This window comes from Pelmatolapia mariae, linkage group LG10_11 (assembly GCF_036321145.2).
Source record: "Pelmatolapia mariae isolate MD_Pm_ZW linkage group LG10_11, Pm_UMD_F_2, whole genome shotgun sequence".
In the NCBI taxonomy this organism is placed as follows: Eukaryota; Metazoa; Chordata; class Actinopteri; order Cichliformes; family Cichlidae; genus Pelmatolapia; species Pelmatolapia mariae.
Window position 1 is genome coordinate 60,314,383 of NC_086236.1, and position 15,633 is coordinate 60,330,015.

Sequence of the window (15,633 nt, forward strand, 5' to 3'; positions counted from 1 at the left end):
CCCGCCCACTTTTAAACTTCGCATTCCTCTAGGCCAATCAGAGTCGAGAAGGTGAAGTGCAAGAGAAAGTTGATTGGTTCATTTAAAAATAACATAAGCGCAACCACGCCATTTAAATGTTTTAAAAGTCGTGTGTTCCTCCTGTTGAACTGAAGTGTGGAATAGGAGAAAGGCGGATAAACTATACGCTTGGTCCACTGTATTTGTCGTTTTTTCAGGTGAGTAGTGAAATAAATGACACGTCTGAATGATGTAGCCCGAGTTTGTGTTTTTTTCTTTTGCTCTACTTTAAACGGTTAACGGTGCAGTCACGTGAAACTGCAACATTTAGCTAACATACGTAGATGTGAATATGGTTTCCAGCTCTGTAAATATCATACAAATTGTCCATAGTGACAGATATAGTAGTAAAGTCGTGTTTAAGATGAGCTACGATTTTTTCGTATTTAAAAACTAACGTTAACTTTAAGTCACGAGCACTAATCCATCAGCTAATAAGCTAAAATAAAATGTTTAACAACCGGTTATTTATGTCTTGTTAAGCATATTTTAGTTTTTACCGTTGTGTGATTGTAAGAATGAGGAATACACCAAGAAACGAGCCTTTCAATGTATTGATGAATGAGAATAATACATAGTTTTATTGTATTTTATCTAAATATGTGTACATCTGTGTTTTGTATTTTTGCTGTGTTTTTTATGTTATGAATAAATAGAACTCTGTTTACCTGAATGGCAGGTAACATTAAAAAAAAGATCATGGGATCAAGTGAGAGTAAGATGACTGCATCTGCAGCCATAAAACCAGAGCCAGCCTTCAAAAAGACTCACATCAGTCACCTCATCGATCCTCGCTCCCCCTCTGCTGGCATAGAACGAACACCTATTCAGGTGGGTTACCTGGTGGATCCATTCATATATTTAAAAAAAAAACACACAAAGTCTGAAAAAAATGTACTCTCTGAACTCCAGAAAATGTGCAGTCATTTTTTTTTATTAATGAAGGCATGAACATTTTTACTTTGATCTTGAGGCCCTCTGATCCAAACTCTCTTCTGTACTCACATTTCAAAGACTTTGAAAAGCTTCTTGTTTGATCAGTGTGATATGTCCAAACTATAGAAGGTGTGAGGGGAACAAACGAGACTTTTCACATGCGCTTATACGCCATCTTTCCCAGATGGTGTTGATGAGTCTAGAAAATCCACATTTTGAAGTTTTCTCCAGTAAAGTATCAGAAAACAGATCCAAGATATCATTGCTTGTCATTGATCCTTTGTGTAATAAACACAAAGCTGGTGCAGTTTAGCTGCTAAACTTGCATGTCACAACATCAGGAAAAAATTACCCTCTGATGGGGAATAGGTGGGAGGCACTGATAATTATTGACCCTGCTTTATTCTCTACACTACTTTTGTAAACTGTGGGGCAATCAAACATAAAATAATTGAATATCTTTGCAAGGTTGGGCAGCTTGTGTCCAAAACGTCTGCTGAGATGAAAAGCGAGTGCCCTGTGGTGTTCAGTGATCCACGTTCACCTACCATTGGCATTACCCGCACCCCTGTGAGAGAAATCATGAGAGGTAAGGAATATATATGAACGTAATAACTTTCAGCTTGACTTTTCTCACTTTATTTAAAAAAAAAAAAAAAAAAAAAAAAAATCTAAAAAAACGACTTCCTTTCATTCATCTTTCCAGCAACAGTTGGGTCCTTTGCTCGTCGCCTGGGTATGATTTTCCACAGTGAGGTTGAAGGGAAACTTCCCGAAGGCCATCAGAAAGGCTTCAGTGGCGCATCAAAGAAAGAGGAGGACTTTATAAGTGAAGAGCTGGCATCGACTGAGCCCCTCCTGAGCCCACAGCTGTCCAGCAACCTTAATGAGCATGCTAACTTACTGGTGACACCTGTCCAGCCCCCTCTCCAGAGCGTAGAGAAATTGAGTCCTTTTGTGCTTCCTGAAGAGCCTCAGGTGGAGGTGGAGATAGAAACTGAAGCAGATATTAGCCTGGAGGAGGCTGAGGAAGCAAGAGAGTCTCCTCTTCACAAGCGACTGAGCATGAGCCTGATAACCTGCAACGAGGGCGCTCCCTCCCCCCGAGCTTTTGCAGAGGTCCATCGTGAAAATATTTCATCCCCAGAACCTGGCACAGAGGTGGAGCCACTCAGGGATGGTGTGGATCACGCTTACGCCCTTCCTTCTGCTACCATTGAAGCAGACTCTCCTGTTGAACCTGCCCCCTCCAACACTGATGCTGATGATTCCCTTGCACAGCCAGAGAAGGAAGAAACTAAAGAGCTCGGTAAAGAAGCTAATTTGCTTCCATCCGGTCCACCATGTGTTCGTGGTCCTGAGCAGCCACAGGCTTGCAGCGGCATCCGCTGCCCCACCTTTGACTCAAAGAGCCCCAGCCAGACTGTTTTCAAACCGCAGTGGCTGGGAAATGGCTTTCGTCCGTCTGGGCTCAGAGCAAGAGGAGTGCAGGGGCTCGGTGGAAAAGGAGGCTCCTCTCCTCTCGCCGTCCGTGTGGCCGTTAAAAACGTAGCCAACGAAAACAAAGGACAGTCTGGAAAACTGAAGCAGAAAGGTGTGTAGGAAGTTTGTCACCTTTTGATTGTTTATGGTGAGACTGTATTGCTTTTCCTTTTTTAAACTTTCTTTTTCTTCAGGTACTGAAGGCCGCTCTCCGCTGCAGATCCTCAAGAAGACCAACTCGCCCAGAGACCAGCGCGCTCAGGTATTTGTAGCTGTAATTTACCCACATATATCAGCTCATGAAAGCAACATCTGTGTTTTTACTTGTCCAAAAACACAGGAAATTCACGTTTTGATTTCTTCCCAGATGAAGCTGAAGACGTCCACTCCCGACAAGCAGAGAGCTGGACAGATGGACCGCCGAGTGCTGGCTGTGTGTCTGGATAAGGAGAACCGATGAGGCACTGCACGCACTGTTTTTAAAAATGTGCTTTTATGTGTATAGCTTCCACAAACTATTTGTTGTCCTGTATATATTTAACTGCTTGTTGTTGTGTAAATAAAATTTGCAAACCTACTAGAGCTTTAAATTTTACTGATTAACTCTTATCTGTTATTTGGAGAATTTTCTTGTTCGTTTTTGTGCGCATTTAATCTTCGTCAACACCTAAATTATATTCAGAAATAACACTTGAAATTTAATATTTCTCCAGTTTGCAAAGATTGCATAGCTCACATGTCATTGAACTGACAAAGCGTCCTTGGGCAATGGTGAACACTTCGTTGCCCTCACCTATCAGAGTGTGAGTGTAAAGTGTCTTTTCTATACCCAAGGCATGCTTTGAGTGAAGAAAAAGCACTACGTAGCTACCAGTTCATTCAGCAGGTTACCTTGATGTCTGCTGAGTTGCTGTCATGTGATTGGCTGTTTGACATTTGCACTAACGAGCACTATAGCAGGTGTACCGAATAAAATCTTAGGAAAAACAGACATTTTAGCATTAATTAGATGTAGCCTTTTTTTAAGTTTACATTTATTCATTTTATTAATTATTATTTTTTTGTCACAAGGAAACAAGAACAGAAGAGAGAAGGGTGTGGAAAGAGTAACAGAAAATAAATAAACAGCACAGTAGTAAACAGGGCAGTCTTTCTATACTCTAAATGTTTGACTTGCAGGCAGATCATGTGGCCAACACTTTTCTATGAGTGCCAGCCCATGATCTGTTCTTGGAGGAGCAGCTCCGATTTATGGTCTTTTTACATGCAATATTCAAAAGGGAGGAATATTGTCATATTGAATCATGTCACTAGGTATCAGTCCTAAAAGCGTCACTCTGGGATCCTTGAAAATATCACAACTAAATATGTCCTCTAAAGCGTTTAGTGTCAACATTATTAAAGTCCATTGGCATGCTCGTAGTTTTGTACATGAACTGCTGTGACTGCACACTTCTACACAGTTTGTCCAGGGGTATGTTTTTATGATGTGTACCTTCAATCACTCCATCATCTTCTGGTAAAATTCCCTTTTGAATCTCCGTATTATAATTATTGTATTGTAACTTGATAGAGAACTTGTGTTTTGGAGATATTCACGTGATTCACATGTTCATGAGTATGGGCAGAGTTAAATCTGGATTCTGGAGGTAAGTGGTAAGATCATCTGTGTGTAAGTGAGTGAGTCCATTATATGGTTCTCCTTAGCTATTAGTTCCTATGAGTCAAGGCCTCTGTGAATATTCCAAAAAGGGATAAACTGAGGCAACAACCCTGCATGTCTGACAGGTGATCTTTATTATAGCATTTTTACCTGAGGCTATATCGTCCTAATTTTTATGATTATTTTTAATTGATAATATAGGGATTAAATAGGTTGGTGAAGGTGAAGGTTTTACAGTGTGGATGGGAGTGAGGCTGATTGAAGCTGTTTGCACTTTCACCTCACAGTAAGAGAGTCCCTGGTTTGAGCTCCAACTGGTGCATTTCTGTGTGGGGCTTGCTTGCTCTTCCTGCGTCTGTGTGTGCTTCCTCTGGGTTCTCCTGGCTTCCTCCCACAGTCCAAAGACATATATGTTAGGGTTAGTTGGTGTTTTTAAATTCGCTGGACGCAATATGTGAGATAGATAAAGTCCCGCTTGAATAAATGCAACTATCAATAATTATATTAGTGTATTTTTTTTTTAGCTTTTTAGATCCTGTCTACCTGCAAAAGGAACTGAACTTGTATCTTAAACTGGTTTTTGTGTGTGTGTGCATGGTTCCTGATTAATGAATAATAAAACTAAACAGGTTTGACAGAGAATTATGTTCAGGGAATTCAGGACAAGAGCAGATTTTTAAAGATCAGCTCATTTATAAAACCAATCAGGTTTTGTTTAGCATGCAGCTGTGTGTAAAAAGCCTGCAATGCTTCACATCTGAGCTTGTTAAATGCACAAAAGAGCCTGTTTATCCTTAAGAGAAACTACATTCTTTTGCTTTTGTCTAGACAACTAAAGTCACGCTACAAATAAATGCTCACATTTTCTCTACAGTGAAATCAAAGAATACAGAAGCGTGGATGACATTTCACATGCTTCACTCGTATCTAGAAGGATTTGAATGCCAGAAATAAACATTTAGACTTGTGTAATGCAGATGTTTATTAGATAGTGCTGCTTCACTTTGTACAGTGTGTATCCACTCTGGAAAAGAGCCCATTTAAATTAGAGTTAGATTGTTTTTTTCATTTTTATGTACACAACCTGTCCTTCAAGTTTAAAGGTTTGCATGCAGAGGAAAAGTAAGCACTTATATACACATTCAGATGTACTACTCATAAGCACAGCAGCCATTACCATCCATGTACCACTCATACAAAGAGTCCTGTCCTGAGACAAATGGGTCATCTTTTTATGTAAGTGCTTAGCGAAGCATGAAAATCATTTTATTATCCCATCTGTCAGTTCAGCAGTTTACCCAAAGCACTTTTCAGGTCTAGCTACCGAGGGGTTAGGCCGAGTGATGAGACCCGAAATCCTGGTAAATATTGTCCATCGATCACATACAAAAACACACGCTAATGCAGACATCTGCAAGCTAGAACTCCATTTTAACTAAAGTTAGAAAATGAACAGGAAATAAATGTAAGCATCTAGAGAATCTACCAAAACTAACAACAAACAACAGTCTGAAACAATAAAGCTCATATTATTTATATGATTTAACTTATGCTATGATAGAAATCACAGCATGTTAGTAAGTTACCCAACACAACATATGCTTCAGCTGGACGTATTCAATTCTATCTCATCCTGTGTGCTACCGTTTCCATTTGGCAACTGTTCTCAAATTGCTGTAATTAATGTGCATGCTTGATCCATGTGAACCACAGTACAATTAACTACTGATGGGAATGACATTTGCTCAGACCCCCGAACCCAGAATTCCCCCATAACGTGAGAAGAAAGTTTGGAGCGCAACGTGATGGAGAGGAGAGAAAATCTTCACATTACAACCCCGCTCCACCGTTAGATAGGACTTGGCACAATTTGACATACCCTCTTCTCACCCCATGTGACTCCTCATCCCCTCCCACAGACCTCAATTTCTTTATATTTTCTTCACTTCACTAAGTGCTCTCTTTGCAATGAACAGCCTCAGTTCCAGATCTTGAGGAAGCTGTCCCAGGATCCCGTGCAGCACGCCATGCCATCTGTGGATACTCCGATGCAGCTCACTCTGTTGTCATGACCAGCCAGCACACCTGAACAGCAGCAAGCAGGGAAATAAATGAGACAAAGGGTCAAACATTTTGAAATAAACATCCAATTCAGATTTATCTCCCTGTTTTTTTAGTTCACTTATGTGCAAAACTAAACTTTACAAGGAAATGTAACTAAAAGAAAATTGTGTGCTTGTAAAACTAATAATATACAGGAAATGTAGTTTTAGTCTTTCTTGTTTGGTCAGATTTGTCCAGCAGCATTAAGAGGAGTTGGTGCAAATATTTAATGTCCCTAGGATGTCTATAGGACTGTGTGTCAGGTGTTTGTGTTGCATTATATTACTGTATTAAAACCACAATGACAAAAAGAAGAGAGCAAACTCACTTTGGAAACTAAGTGAAAGGAATATAGCAGAAAAAAGATGGGGGAAAAAAAGTAGAATAGCTCGGTTTCTCACCGACTCTCTCGGCTTTGAGCGAGTCCCAGATGTTGACGTTAAAGTCGTCGTAGCCAGCGAGTATCAGGCGTCCAGACAGGGAGGGGGCCAGAGAGGTCACCCCGCACATGATGCTGCTGTCCTGGTAGGTGATGAGCTCCTGGTCAGCTCGCAGGTCGTACATCTTGCAGGTGGCGTCATCTGATCCTGTTATCACTGCATTACCGTTGGGGAAGAACTGAAGGAAATAGAAGTGTTTAGAAAGCGTGCCTGTTTGGACGGGACACACTCAGAGCTTTGCACACAATGGAAAAGGAAATCTTTTTTTTTCCCTTTGTTCTCACCCCAATGGCATTGATGTCACTCTCGTGACCTCCAAAGGTCTGTCTGCAGGTGCCCTCCCTGATGTCCCACAGCTTAGCTGTGAAGTCACAAGCCCCTGAGATGAAAAACTTGAAGTCTGGGGACACGCCGAGGGACATGCAGTCTCCCTGGTGTCCGGCAAACACAGTCTTCTGGGTTCCCGTCTCAATGTCCCACAGTACGCTAGAAGGGCAAGTTTAATTCAATTTAAAGTGCAAAAAAATCAATTCAAACTTTCTTTTGTTCAGTAAATCAAACTATATTCTTACCAAGTGCAGTCGCCTGAGCTGGTGATGATTTCAGTGTCACTGAGGAAACGACAGCAGGACAGGTAACCTGTACAACCACAGAAATACCACATGGGGCACCGCAGGACTCATCACAAAGGAGCGTTTAATTTCTGTTTCTTGTCATCTTCCTACCTGTGTGCGCTGCCAGCTCTCTCATAACCTTGACATTCCCATCCTTGCCTTTCAGGTTGTAGATGGAGCACATGTTGTCCAGACCGCCACACGCCACAAGGTTTCCAGAAGGTGCGTAGGCACAGGTCATCACCCACGATGACTTGAGGGGGATGGCATTCACCTAGGTGCACACAGAGGACAGGAGAGCTTGTTTTCAGCCTCTGAATGTACTGTCGTGTATTTAGTTGTCTCACGATGGAAATTTAGATCCTGTAACTTTTAAAGGTATGTGCTTAAGTCTTAATGTTTGAGCGAGAGATGCTTAAGGCACAGTGAGAAGTACATTGTGTATTTTGGTGTGTTTGAGAGTGAATACACCCTGCAAGGTTTACAACCACGTTTACTTTGGGTTTAGGTATAGCTGGAAACAAAAATTCCTATAATAGACCTGCCCTTTGGCCTCTCCTACCTTGTTGGTCGTGATGGTGTCCCACACTATGAGTTTTCCATCCTGCGAGGCACTGACACACAGCCTGGGGGAGAAATGTGGATTAAAATCAGCAAAAAAAATCCAAAACATGTGAAGCAGAGGCTGTAACATTAAGAATATGCTTCCCCCTATCAATTTACTCAGTTTAAAGCAAATCTAATTTACCATCTCCCTTCTGCATATCTGGACTTTGCTCACTTTCCTCACAATTATTTAGAAAATTATTAGAAAACTATCATATCTTGGCTGCAACACACACAAAAAAGCAGGTGTTCTTTCAATTTGTGCAGCATGTTGGGTAATTACTTTGAATCAGTGGACCAGTGCATTGCATAGATCTTGGCAAGATGACCCCTTAGTGTTTTCCTGGTCTTCATCTGGACACGCCCCACCACTGTGATCCCAGCTGCTGCCTCCTGCAGTGTGGTATCCTGCACCGCCTTGCGAGCTGCCTGCAGAGCACACACGTACACACACACACACACACACACACACACACACACACACACACACACACACACACACACACACACACACACACACACACACACACACACACACACACACACAAAGTGCCGTCAGGAATAATATGTGAACACACGTCAGACAGAACAGTATGTGTATTATGCTGGATCTACCAGAGATGATATATTGTGGCCAACTTACGGTAATCTGGTCTTTGAGACTATCTGCCTCCTTTCGAAGTTGCTCCATTTCACCCATGGCGATCAATCAATAGTGGACTGTAGAGAAGATTTCAGAAGAGGCTGTAGTCCTGGGAATAAGAAGGAGAGTTCTGGTAAAGCAGCATGAACAAAACTCAGTCACCAAGAAATCATAAAATCTTTGCCAAGCCATCCCACTCCATCCCAGAATTTTACCTGCATTTACCTGTTAACCTCCCTACTGTAGGTCTCCAGGTAAGTGCTGCTTTGCAAGTCAAACCACCCCCCATCTGCTTTGCAAACTTTTTCTAACTTCACAGGAACATACAGAGAAACCCACAAGACACACCTACACTCAGACACGCACGCACAGGCAGACCGTATGAATATTCACGCGGTTAAAGTTTGCTCTTCAGACGATGTGAGAGCAAAGATCCTCACCCTCAATGTACACACAAACCAGTATGTCCTGTAATGATGTGTATCAGCTCTCACTCGCTGCCTCTCAGCTTCACGGCAAATTCACAACACTTGTAGAGGAATTTGTGCCATTTAACACTCCAGCTGAGCTCTCATCTGCTGCTGATGGCTATTAAATTTGCTAATGTGATGATTAAATGAGCAATGTTTAGCGGTAAAACCAATCGCCTAATGGTCAGACTCATAAAGTGTGACAAATGTAATCAACGCACAACTGAAGAGGCAGCCAGAAAGTCAGAAAGTGGCACAGAGAAGTTCAGATGGAAAAGCACGGCGTTAATTTCTCAGGTGAAGCACCACAATATAAGCAAACTTTAAAAAGAAAACACACCCTTTTCAGTTTCTTGTACAAATATTAAAAGTTACTTCTTTTTCTTTCTAAAGCAATCAGTTTTCATGATGACATTTCCTTTATCTTACCTTAAAAAGTGACAGGAGGGAATACTTGCGCTGATTTTACCGTTTGCGTCCCTGCAGCAATCTCTCGCTTTCTCTCCCCTCTACTATTTGAATGAGTGTCCCTGTCAAAACACATGACCAAGTGGATTTGCCTCTAATTTGTTTGAAGTGAAAAGGAGAGGAAGGGAAAGGAGGGAGTGACTCTGTAAAAGAAAGAGATTTGATTTAATTGTTTGCCACTGGGCTTTATGTGTAAAGCTAAAGTAAATGGATGATGGCCTGATGCGGCGCTCCAAAAACACACACCAGCCACAGCAGCTACACTTTGGGTGTAGCTTTCTTAAACTACTTACTGATACGTCGTCCCTGAAGTTTCTGAACCAAGGGGGATTTTAAAGCCTTTGCTCCAGATGTGGAAATTGCTCCAGTAATGAGCGTTTTAATGACGCTTGAGTGTTTTAGTCCTGCTATTACCCTTTTGCCATTGTGTTCCTGGGACCCTGCCATTGTTCCGTGTGATTAAATGACTGCTAGGGTGGTGGGATGGTGGAGTGCATTAACACAAACAGAGGGAGAAGTGGAGGCAGAGGGAGGGGAGGCAGGGGGTTGAAATAAGGGGGGGTGGAGGGTAAGAGGTGAGGCAGGAGAGTGAGTTTTAAATCCTACTGGCTGAGATTTTAAGGGATGCCTTTTGAATCAAATCTGCTCTCATCCGATTACTGACTGCTCTTTGCATCTGGATAAGAGATGGAGAAAGGGATGGGGCGGCAGATAGGGGCATGAGAATGAGGTAGGGGGCAGATGGGGGAGGTGGGCAGAGGGAGAGCTGGTGAAAGGTGGGGCAGGGCCCATGAGTATGGCCAGTGATTCGACTTTGAATCAGAGAGCTCCTCAAACAGTTTCCCTCTTATATTCTTGTAGGGGATGTTAAGAAATTGTTAAATGGCAGCGAATTATTAGTTTATGTGAAATAACATTTATGTCACTATTAAGATGTTTTTCATTGGCTTTAATTAAACCGTAACACTCAGTTTGCATCACAGTGAAAATGTCTTCCTGACTTTAGCCAAAGCACCTCTCCCTTCTCCATCAACAGTGTATATGACCTCTTTTAAAAGGCACACTGTAACAGATAATTTTTTTCATGTTGCATAAATGCCATCGACCACTTCTTCAACTCTTAAAACTTCAAACAGCTGATGCTTTGATTCTTAAGTTTACACGGAAAATAATAAGTGGAATAACTTTACGCAACTCTGTCATGCAGATTATGTCTGATTGCATTAAGAGTCAGACCACAAAAGGAGTTTGTTTTTTATTCAGATTATCAGAGCATACAATTAAATCACTATTGTATGCTGATCCCGTGCAAATCCCTCATCTGCATGTGCCATAAGCAAAAGATGAAACACAATTAAAGGCATCGGGTGTGTATCAGTATAAATGTGACATCTCCATATTCGATATTTAATCAGACTGTTTTAATAATCAGCAGGTTTCCAGCTTGAGAAGGACTCTTACACTTCTTTTCTGAAGTGTAAGACTCACAACACTCAAAACAACCACATTTAAAAACGTCAGAAATATGGACACATTTTTAAAAGATATCAGCCGTAAATGTGTTCAGGTCAGTTTTGTATGACCCTTGATACTCGTGAAGCATGACACAGCAGCATATCCACAAAACTGAAAACTGAAAACATCAATGTCTGCTGAAAGGAACACATGACCATCCACTTACCAATCGGAGACTGCTATCGAGGTGTTCTGGTGGATCTTGAATCCTTCTTCCTGCGGCGGCCTCCCTCAGGTTGCTGTCATAAGTTCAGCCTGCCTGTTCCTATTCTTTCCTTCACTCATTCGCTTTTGGTATTGCGCACAGTGCGGTATTCCTCACTTGCCTCACTGCTCCTATGAGGAACAAATGAGGATTGGAGGGATGAAGGGAGATCAGCAATGAGGGGATAAACCCTGGGATGGAAGAGTAAGGGGGGGGGGGGGGGGGGGGGTGATGGTGAAATAGACAGAAAGGGAGAAGAAACAGTGGGTGAAACCAAACAAGGTGCAGAACATGTCTGTAGGGTCACAAGACATGAGCCGGGGTGAATCCAAGTCAAAAGACTAAGAGATGGAAATCGTGGAGGGGAGGGAGAAGAGGATAAATAGAGGACCTGGGAACATGGCTTTTTATGGTGCTGAGATCTATGACTGACAGGAGGGTTTGTGTTTTGTAAACCTGAGGTGAAGCTAATATTAGAAAGTGTATGGGCAGAGGGGGAGACTGGCAGTGTAGGGATCAGACTGGCTACAATGACAAAGCAAGAATAACTGCAGGATTAAGGGGAATGGATGATTCTTACACACAAGCAGACCAACAACCATGGGCATTTCCTGACAGTGTAGAGAGTGTGCGCCACTATAGCTGTCTCCTATGTTCTTTGTCATCTAAAGGTAGAGACAAAGAGCCACAAAGGCCTCTCTTTCTGGCCTAATATCCCTTCGGTTAGCTCGAGTTCTGCCCAAACATCTAAATTTAGAGGTTTCTGTTGTCACTCGTCTGTTGATGTGCCACTCCACAGCTTTTGCACATTATCTAACAGAGTAAATCACCTGTGTTAGTTATGAAACAACGCAGCTTGCACTCACGATCATGACATTGCATTGTTAGGCAGAGAGCCGGATCCACGAGAACAGACTGCATTTGACCCAAAAGGCCTGGGATAAAGTCACCGAATCAGGTGCTGAATCCCAACTGCGTTATTAAAGGGAGCGCCCATTCCTTTCTCCCACTGAGGTTTTCACATGGATCAGGAGAGTCACTTTATTGAGAGTTACTTTCTGTAGCTATAGTATGTTCATTAAGAATTTATGGCAGAGCTATTGTACTGCAGTGTTTGTAACTTCTCCTTGAAATTTGTGTCAAATACCCAGTGTCCTCTGAACTAGAAGAACATATTCAAATCCTAAACTAGTCCTAAAACAAATTTGCTTAGGGGTGTTTACAAGTACACAGTGACAATATCCAAGACATCCCAGTCTAACACCTTGTTTAATGTTCTTTCTCTAAAACACACTTCACTTAGTTGCAAAGAATAATTAGAAAATATACAATAAAATCCTGCCAATGAAGAAATTAAGATCCATATTGTTCCAATATGGAACAAGTAGCCCAGATATTACGTTACTACTTTCCAGGCAAACCCTTGTTGACACAGATTCGGACAGTTAAACGCCATCAGACAATACAAATCCCTTGTTTGCACATTTGTGAACATATCTGTGTTTGGAGCAGAAAAGCCTTTGCTGTGTGTTTCCTGGCTTCATTCTGTGATTCAGCGTGGCTAAATTGAGCTCTGCAGTTTAAAAGTGTTGACCTTTGCTCGCTGGATTGTGGTAACGACAGTGGTGCTGACCCTTGATTTGGAGAAATTGAGTCAGGGAAGCACAGGCTGTGAAACGGCGAGTGAAACAGAGAGAAAAAACAAAGAGCAAAACAAGGGATTTGTTAGCAGAGGCACAGAAACAGGACAGGATAAAGACAGAAAGAGTGTCCGATTATGGGTTACTATTTAAAGACTAACAATGCCACGCTCTACTACAAGGAAAAGTCTCAAAGTGGTTTGTAAAATCTTATAATCTGCTATGATTTTATTACATGTACTACTGATGTTAAACCGACTGAACTGAAAGCAGAAAAGGTGAGCATCCCTCCCCGAGTGAGATGAAAATTTAAATATATGTCATTCTGCACTCGGTCCCTGCACAGCACAATAAAAACAAGAAGAGGAGAGTTTGTTTTGTTTACTTTGCACACGCTGAAAGAGATCTCTGAACATTTGATCTGTGGGAGGAGTGAGTGGATTAAATGACAAATGTGTCAGACACAAACATGTTGTTAGACTGCTGATGTTTATATATCTAGTTATGGTCTAGACGACCCTTAATGAAGTTCAAACCCAGTATCAAAATGGAGCAGAAAGCTGATTTAAATGACTTTGAGCACGCGTGGTTGTTGGTGCTACAAAGCCCGGTCTGAGTTTTCAAACTGATGATCTACTGATGTACTGATTTCTGATGTGTTATTTAAGTGGTGGGGTCAAAATTTGACACAACATGAAAGCATTGTTTCATTCTGCCTTGCAACAGCTGCTCAGGCTGCTGCTGGTGTAACAGTGTAACAGACTTTATTACCAGGTGTGGATCGCTGAAACACCACAGCCAACCTGTGAACTGTTGCTGACCATATCCATCCCTTTATAATGTGCCATTTCGCTCAAATCATCACAAACTGGTTTCTTGACAATGAGTTCACTTGTACTCAAATAGCCTCCACAATCACCAGATCTCAGTCCCATAGAGCACCTTTGGGATGTGGTGGAACGGGAGATTTGCATCATGGATTTGCAGCTAACAAATCTGTAGCAATCGTGTGATGCTATTATGTGAATATGGTGAAAAATATCTGAGGAATGTTTTCAGCACCTTGTTGAATCTGTGCCGTGAAGAATTAAGACAGCTCTAAAGGTGAAAGAGGATCCAACCCGATACTAGCAAGATGAACTTGAAAATGAAATAGCAAGTGAGTGGGTGTATATTCACCTTGCATATGTTCCCAAGCAATATCTGTGCACTCTCAGCAGGCAGTTTGTGCTTAGACAAAAAAATCTGTTAATCAGGCGTGGGTATAATTTGACTGATATTTCAAGGTTTTACTGTTTACATTAAAATGAAGAGCATTCGTTTTTCTGACAAGTTTCTTTCAGTATTCGTGTGTAAACTGGCAGTGTTTTGATGCAGAGATTAGCAGAAGAGGTTGTCTCACAGCAACAAGGTTCTGGGTTCAACTCAAAGTTGATTTTCTGAGCCGTCTGCAGGGGAGTCGAGGAGAAAAAATCTCCTTCCACTTTCCAAGCAAACTCAGATGACTGCGAAGACTTTTCACCTTAGACTGTGTCTGATGGTGCACCTACCCTGAAGGGTTCAACAGTAACAGTAAGCTGCTGTAAACAGAGTACAGTTTGTTGTGACGTGCTATTCTTGTTCTGACTGTATGTAAGCAGTCGGTGTGTTGAAATGTTGCATCTCTGCTGCTGTTCTTTTAACTTTTGATATCTATTTTTAGCCCTACCCATATTTGAGGAAGCTTTGCCTGTTGTCAAGCCACCCCTATAAACAGGAATGTAAAATAAAAACTGGAATCTTATTATTTCTGTTTACTCTACTCTTCAAAATTATGTAAGGCACCAAGGCCAGACATCATCAGCAGGCAACCAATAGGAGGTTAGGGTCATAATCACAGATAGTAGGAAATGTGATATAGGAGATGAGTGATCCTGTCAGCTACTCACTACACACAGCATTTAATTATAATAACACCAGTTTTATAACTATGCGGCTGAGCCTTACATAATTTCTGCTGCTCATGTAAAAACAGAGAAATTTGATGTGTAAATTTCTCGTTTGTATACGCAGGTATCATCAGACGGCTGTGATCTTTAATGTGCATTTAAAAAGCATTAAAATGCATTATGCATAAAATGCTTTTCAGTGACTAACTCCTACTTAAGTGAAGATTAATGCCGAGGTGTTTTGGGCGCTACGTGGTCTCACTGTGAGAGGGAGGGAAGAGGTTAAACCCAAGGCTGCATTAAAAAGGGCCCACCGACCCAATTCCAGCAGCAGGGGATTATAACACAGGGGGGAGTAAGAGTGTTAATATAGGCCATGAATGGTACTTGAGTCGGCACCTAATGCACAAGATGAAAGCAGAGGAGGGGGGCTGAGTGGAGGCTCTGGTTGTAATGGGGAGGATAAGATGGGAGAAGGTGGTCGAGTGTCACTGCGTTGGATGTGAATGATTAAATCATCTCTCCCGGATTACTATTCCATATTCTAAATGGGAGATGTTTTTAAGCTTCATAAACAAATGCACTCATTTATGAGGGATTAACAGTAATCTCTCTATTTCTATCTTTTTTCCCCTCCCTCCACACCTCTCGCTGTCTCTCTCTGGTCCTTTTCTCCCTCTTTTACTGCCTCAAATTATAGTTTCTGGACAGCATCACTGTGTTTACAGGTTCCTGCTGCTGTGTGGTTCCTATCTTATCATCCTATCTTTGTCTAACAGACTAAATAAACTTTAACCTTCTTTTTGTTTAGTTTTAATTGTTTTTATCAGCAGGGTGTTAGAGAGGGTGTGCGGTAATCA

The 15,633-nt window shown here is 41.7% G+C and overlaps 2 protein-coding genes across 4 annotated transcripts; one reads left to right on the plus strand and one right to left on the minus strand.

The window, feature by feature from the left end:
* The first annotated feature begins 11 nt into the window (after positions 1-11).
* cdca3 (cell division cycle associated 3) lies at positions 12-3,033 on the plus strand. The gene is made up of 6 exons (XM_063487542.1): positions 12-218; positions 740-891; positions 1,465-1,585; positions 1,703-2,590; positions 2,673-2,740; positions 2,846-3,033. The coding sequence occupies exons 2-6, from the start codon at positions 760-762 to the stop codon at positions 2,936-2,938; spliced, it is 1,302 nt and encodes a 433-aa protein (XP_063343612.1). The 5' UTR covers positions 12-218; positions 740-759; the 3' UTR covers positions 2,939-3,033.
* A 2,059-nt stretch (positions 3,034-5,092) lies between these two features.
* On the minus strand, positions 5,093-11,380 carry gnb3a (guanine nucleotide binding protein (G protein), beta polypeptide 3a). Of its 3 annotated transcripts, none has more exons than XM_063485899.1 (10): positions 11,167-11,379; positions 9,447-9,547; positions 8,548-8,656; positions 8,188-8,333; positions 7,861-7,924; positions 7,410-7,572; positions 7,257-7,323; positions 6,969-7,170; positions 6,646-6,862; positions 5,093-6,226 (listed from the first exon to the last, which is right to left on the minus strand). In XM_063485899.1, the coding sequence occupies exons 3-10, from the start codon at positions 8,602-8,604 to the stop codon at positions 6,120-6,122; spliced, it is 1,023 nt and encodes a 340-aa protein (XP_063341969.1). In that variant the 5' UTR covers positions 8,605-8,656; positions 9,447-9,547; positions 11,167-11,379; the 3' UTR covers positions 5,093-6,119. The 3 variants fall into 3 exon arrangements, with proteins under 3 accessions (XP_063341969.1, XP_063341968.1, XP_063341970.1); XM_063485898.1 differs by having other exon boundaries at positions 9,447-9,628; XM_063485900.1 differs by lacking the exon at positions 9,447-9,547 and having other exon boundaries at positions 11,167-11,380.
* Between the last annotated feature and the right edge of the window lie 4,253 nt (positions 11,381-15,633).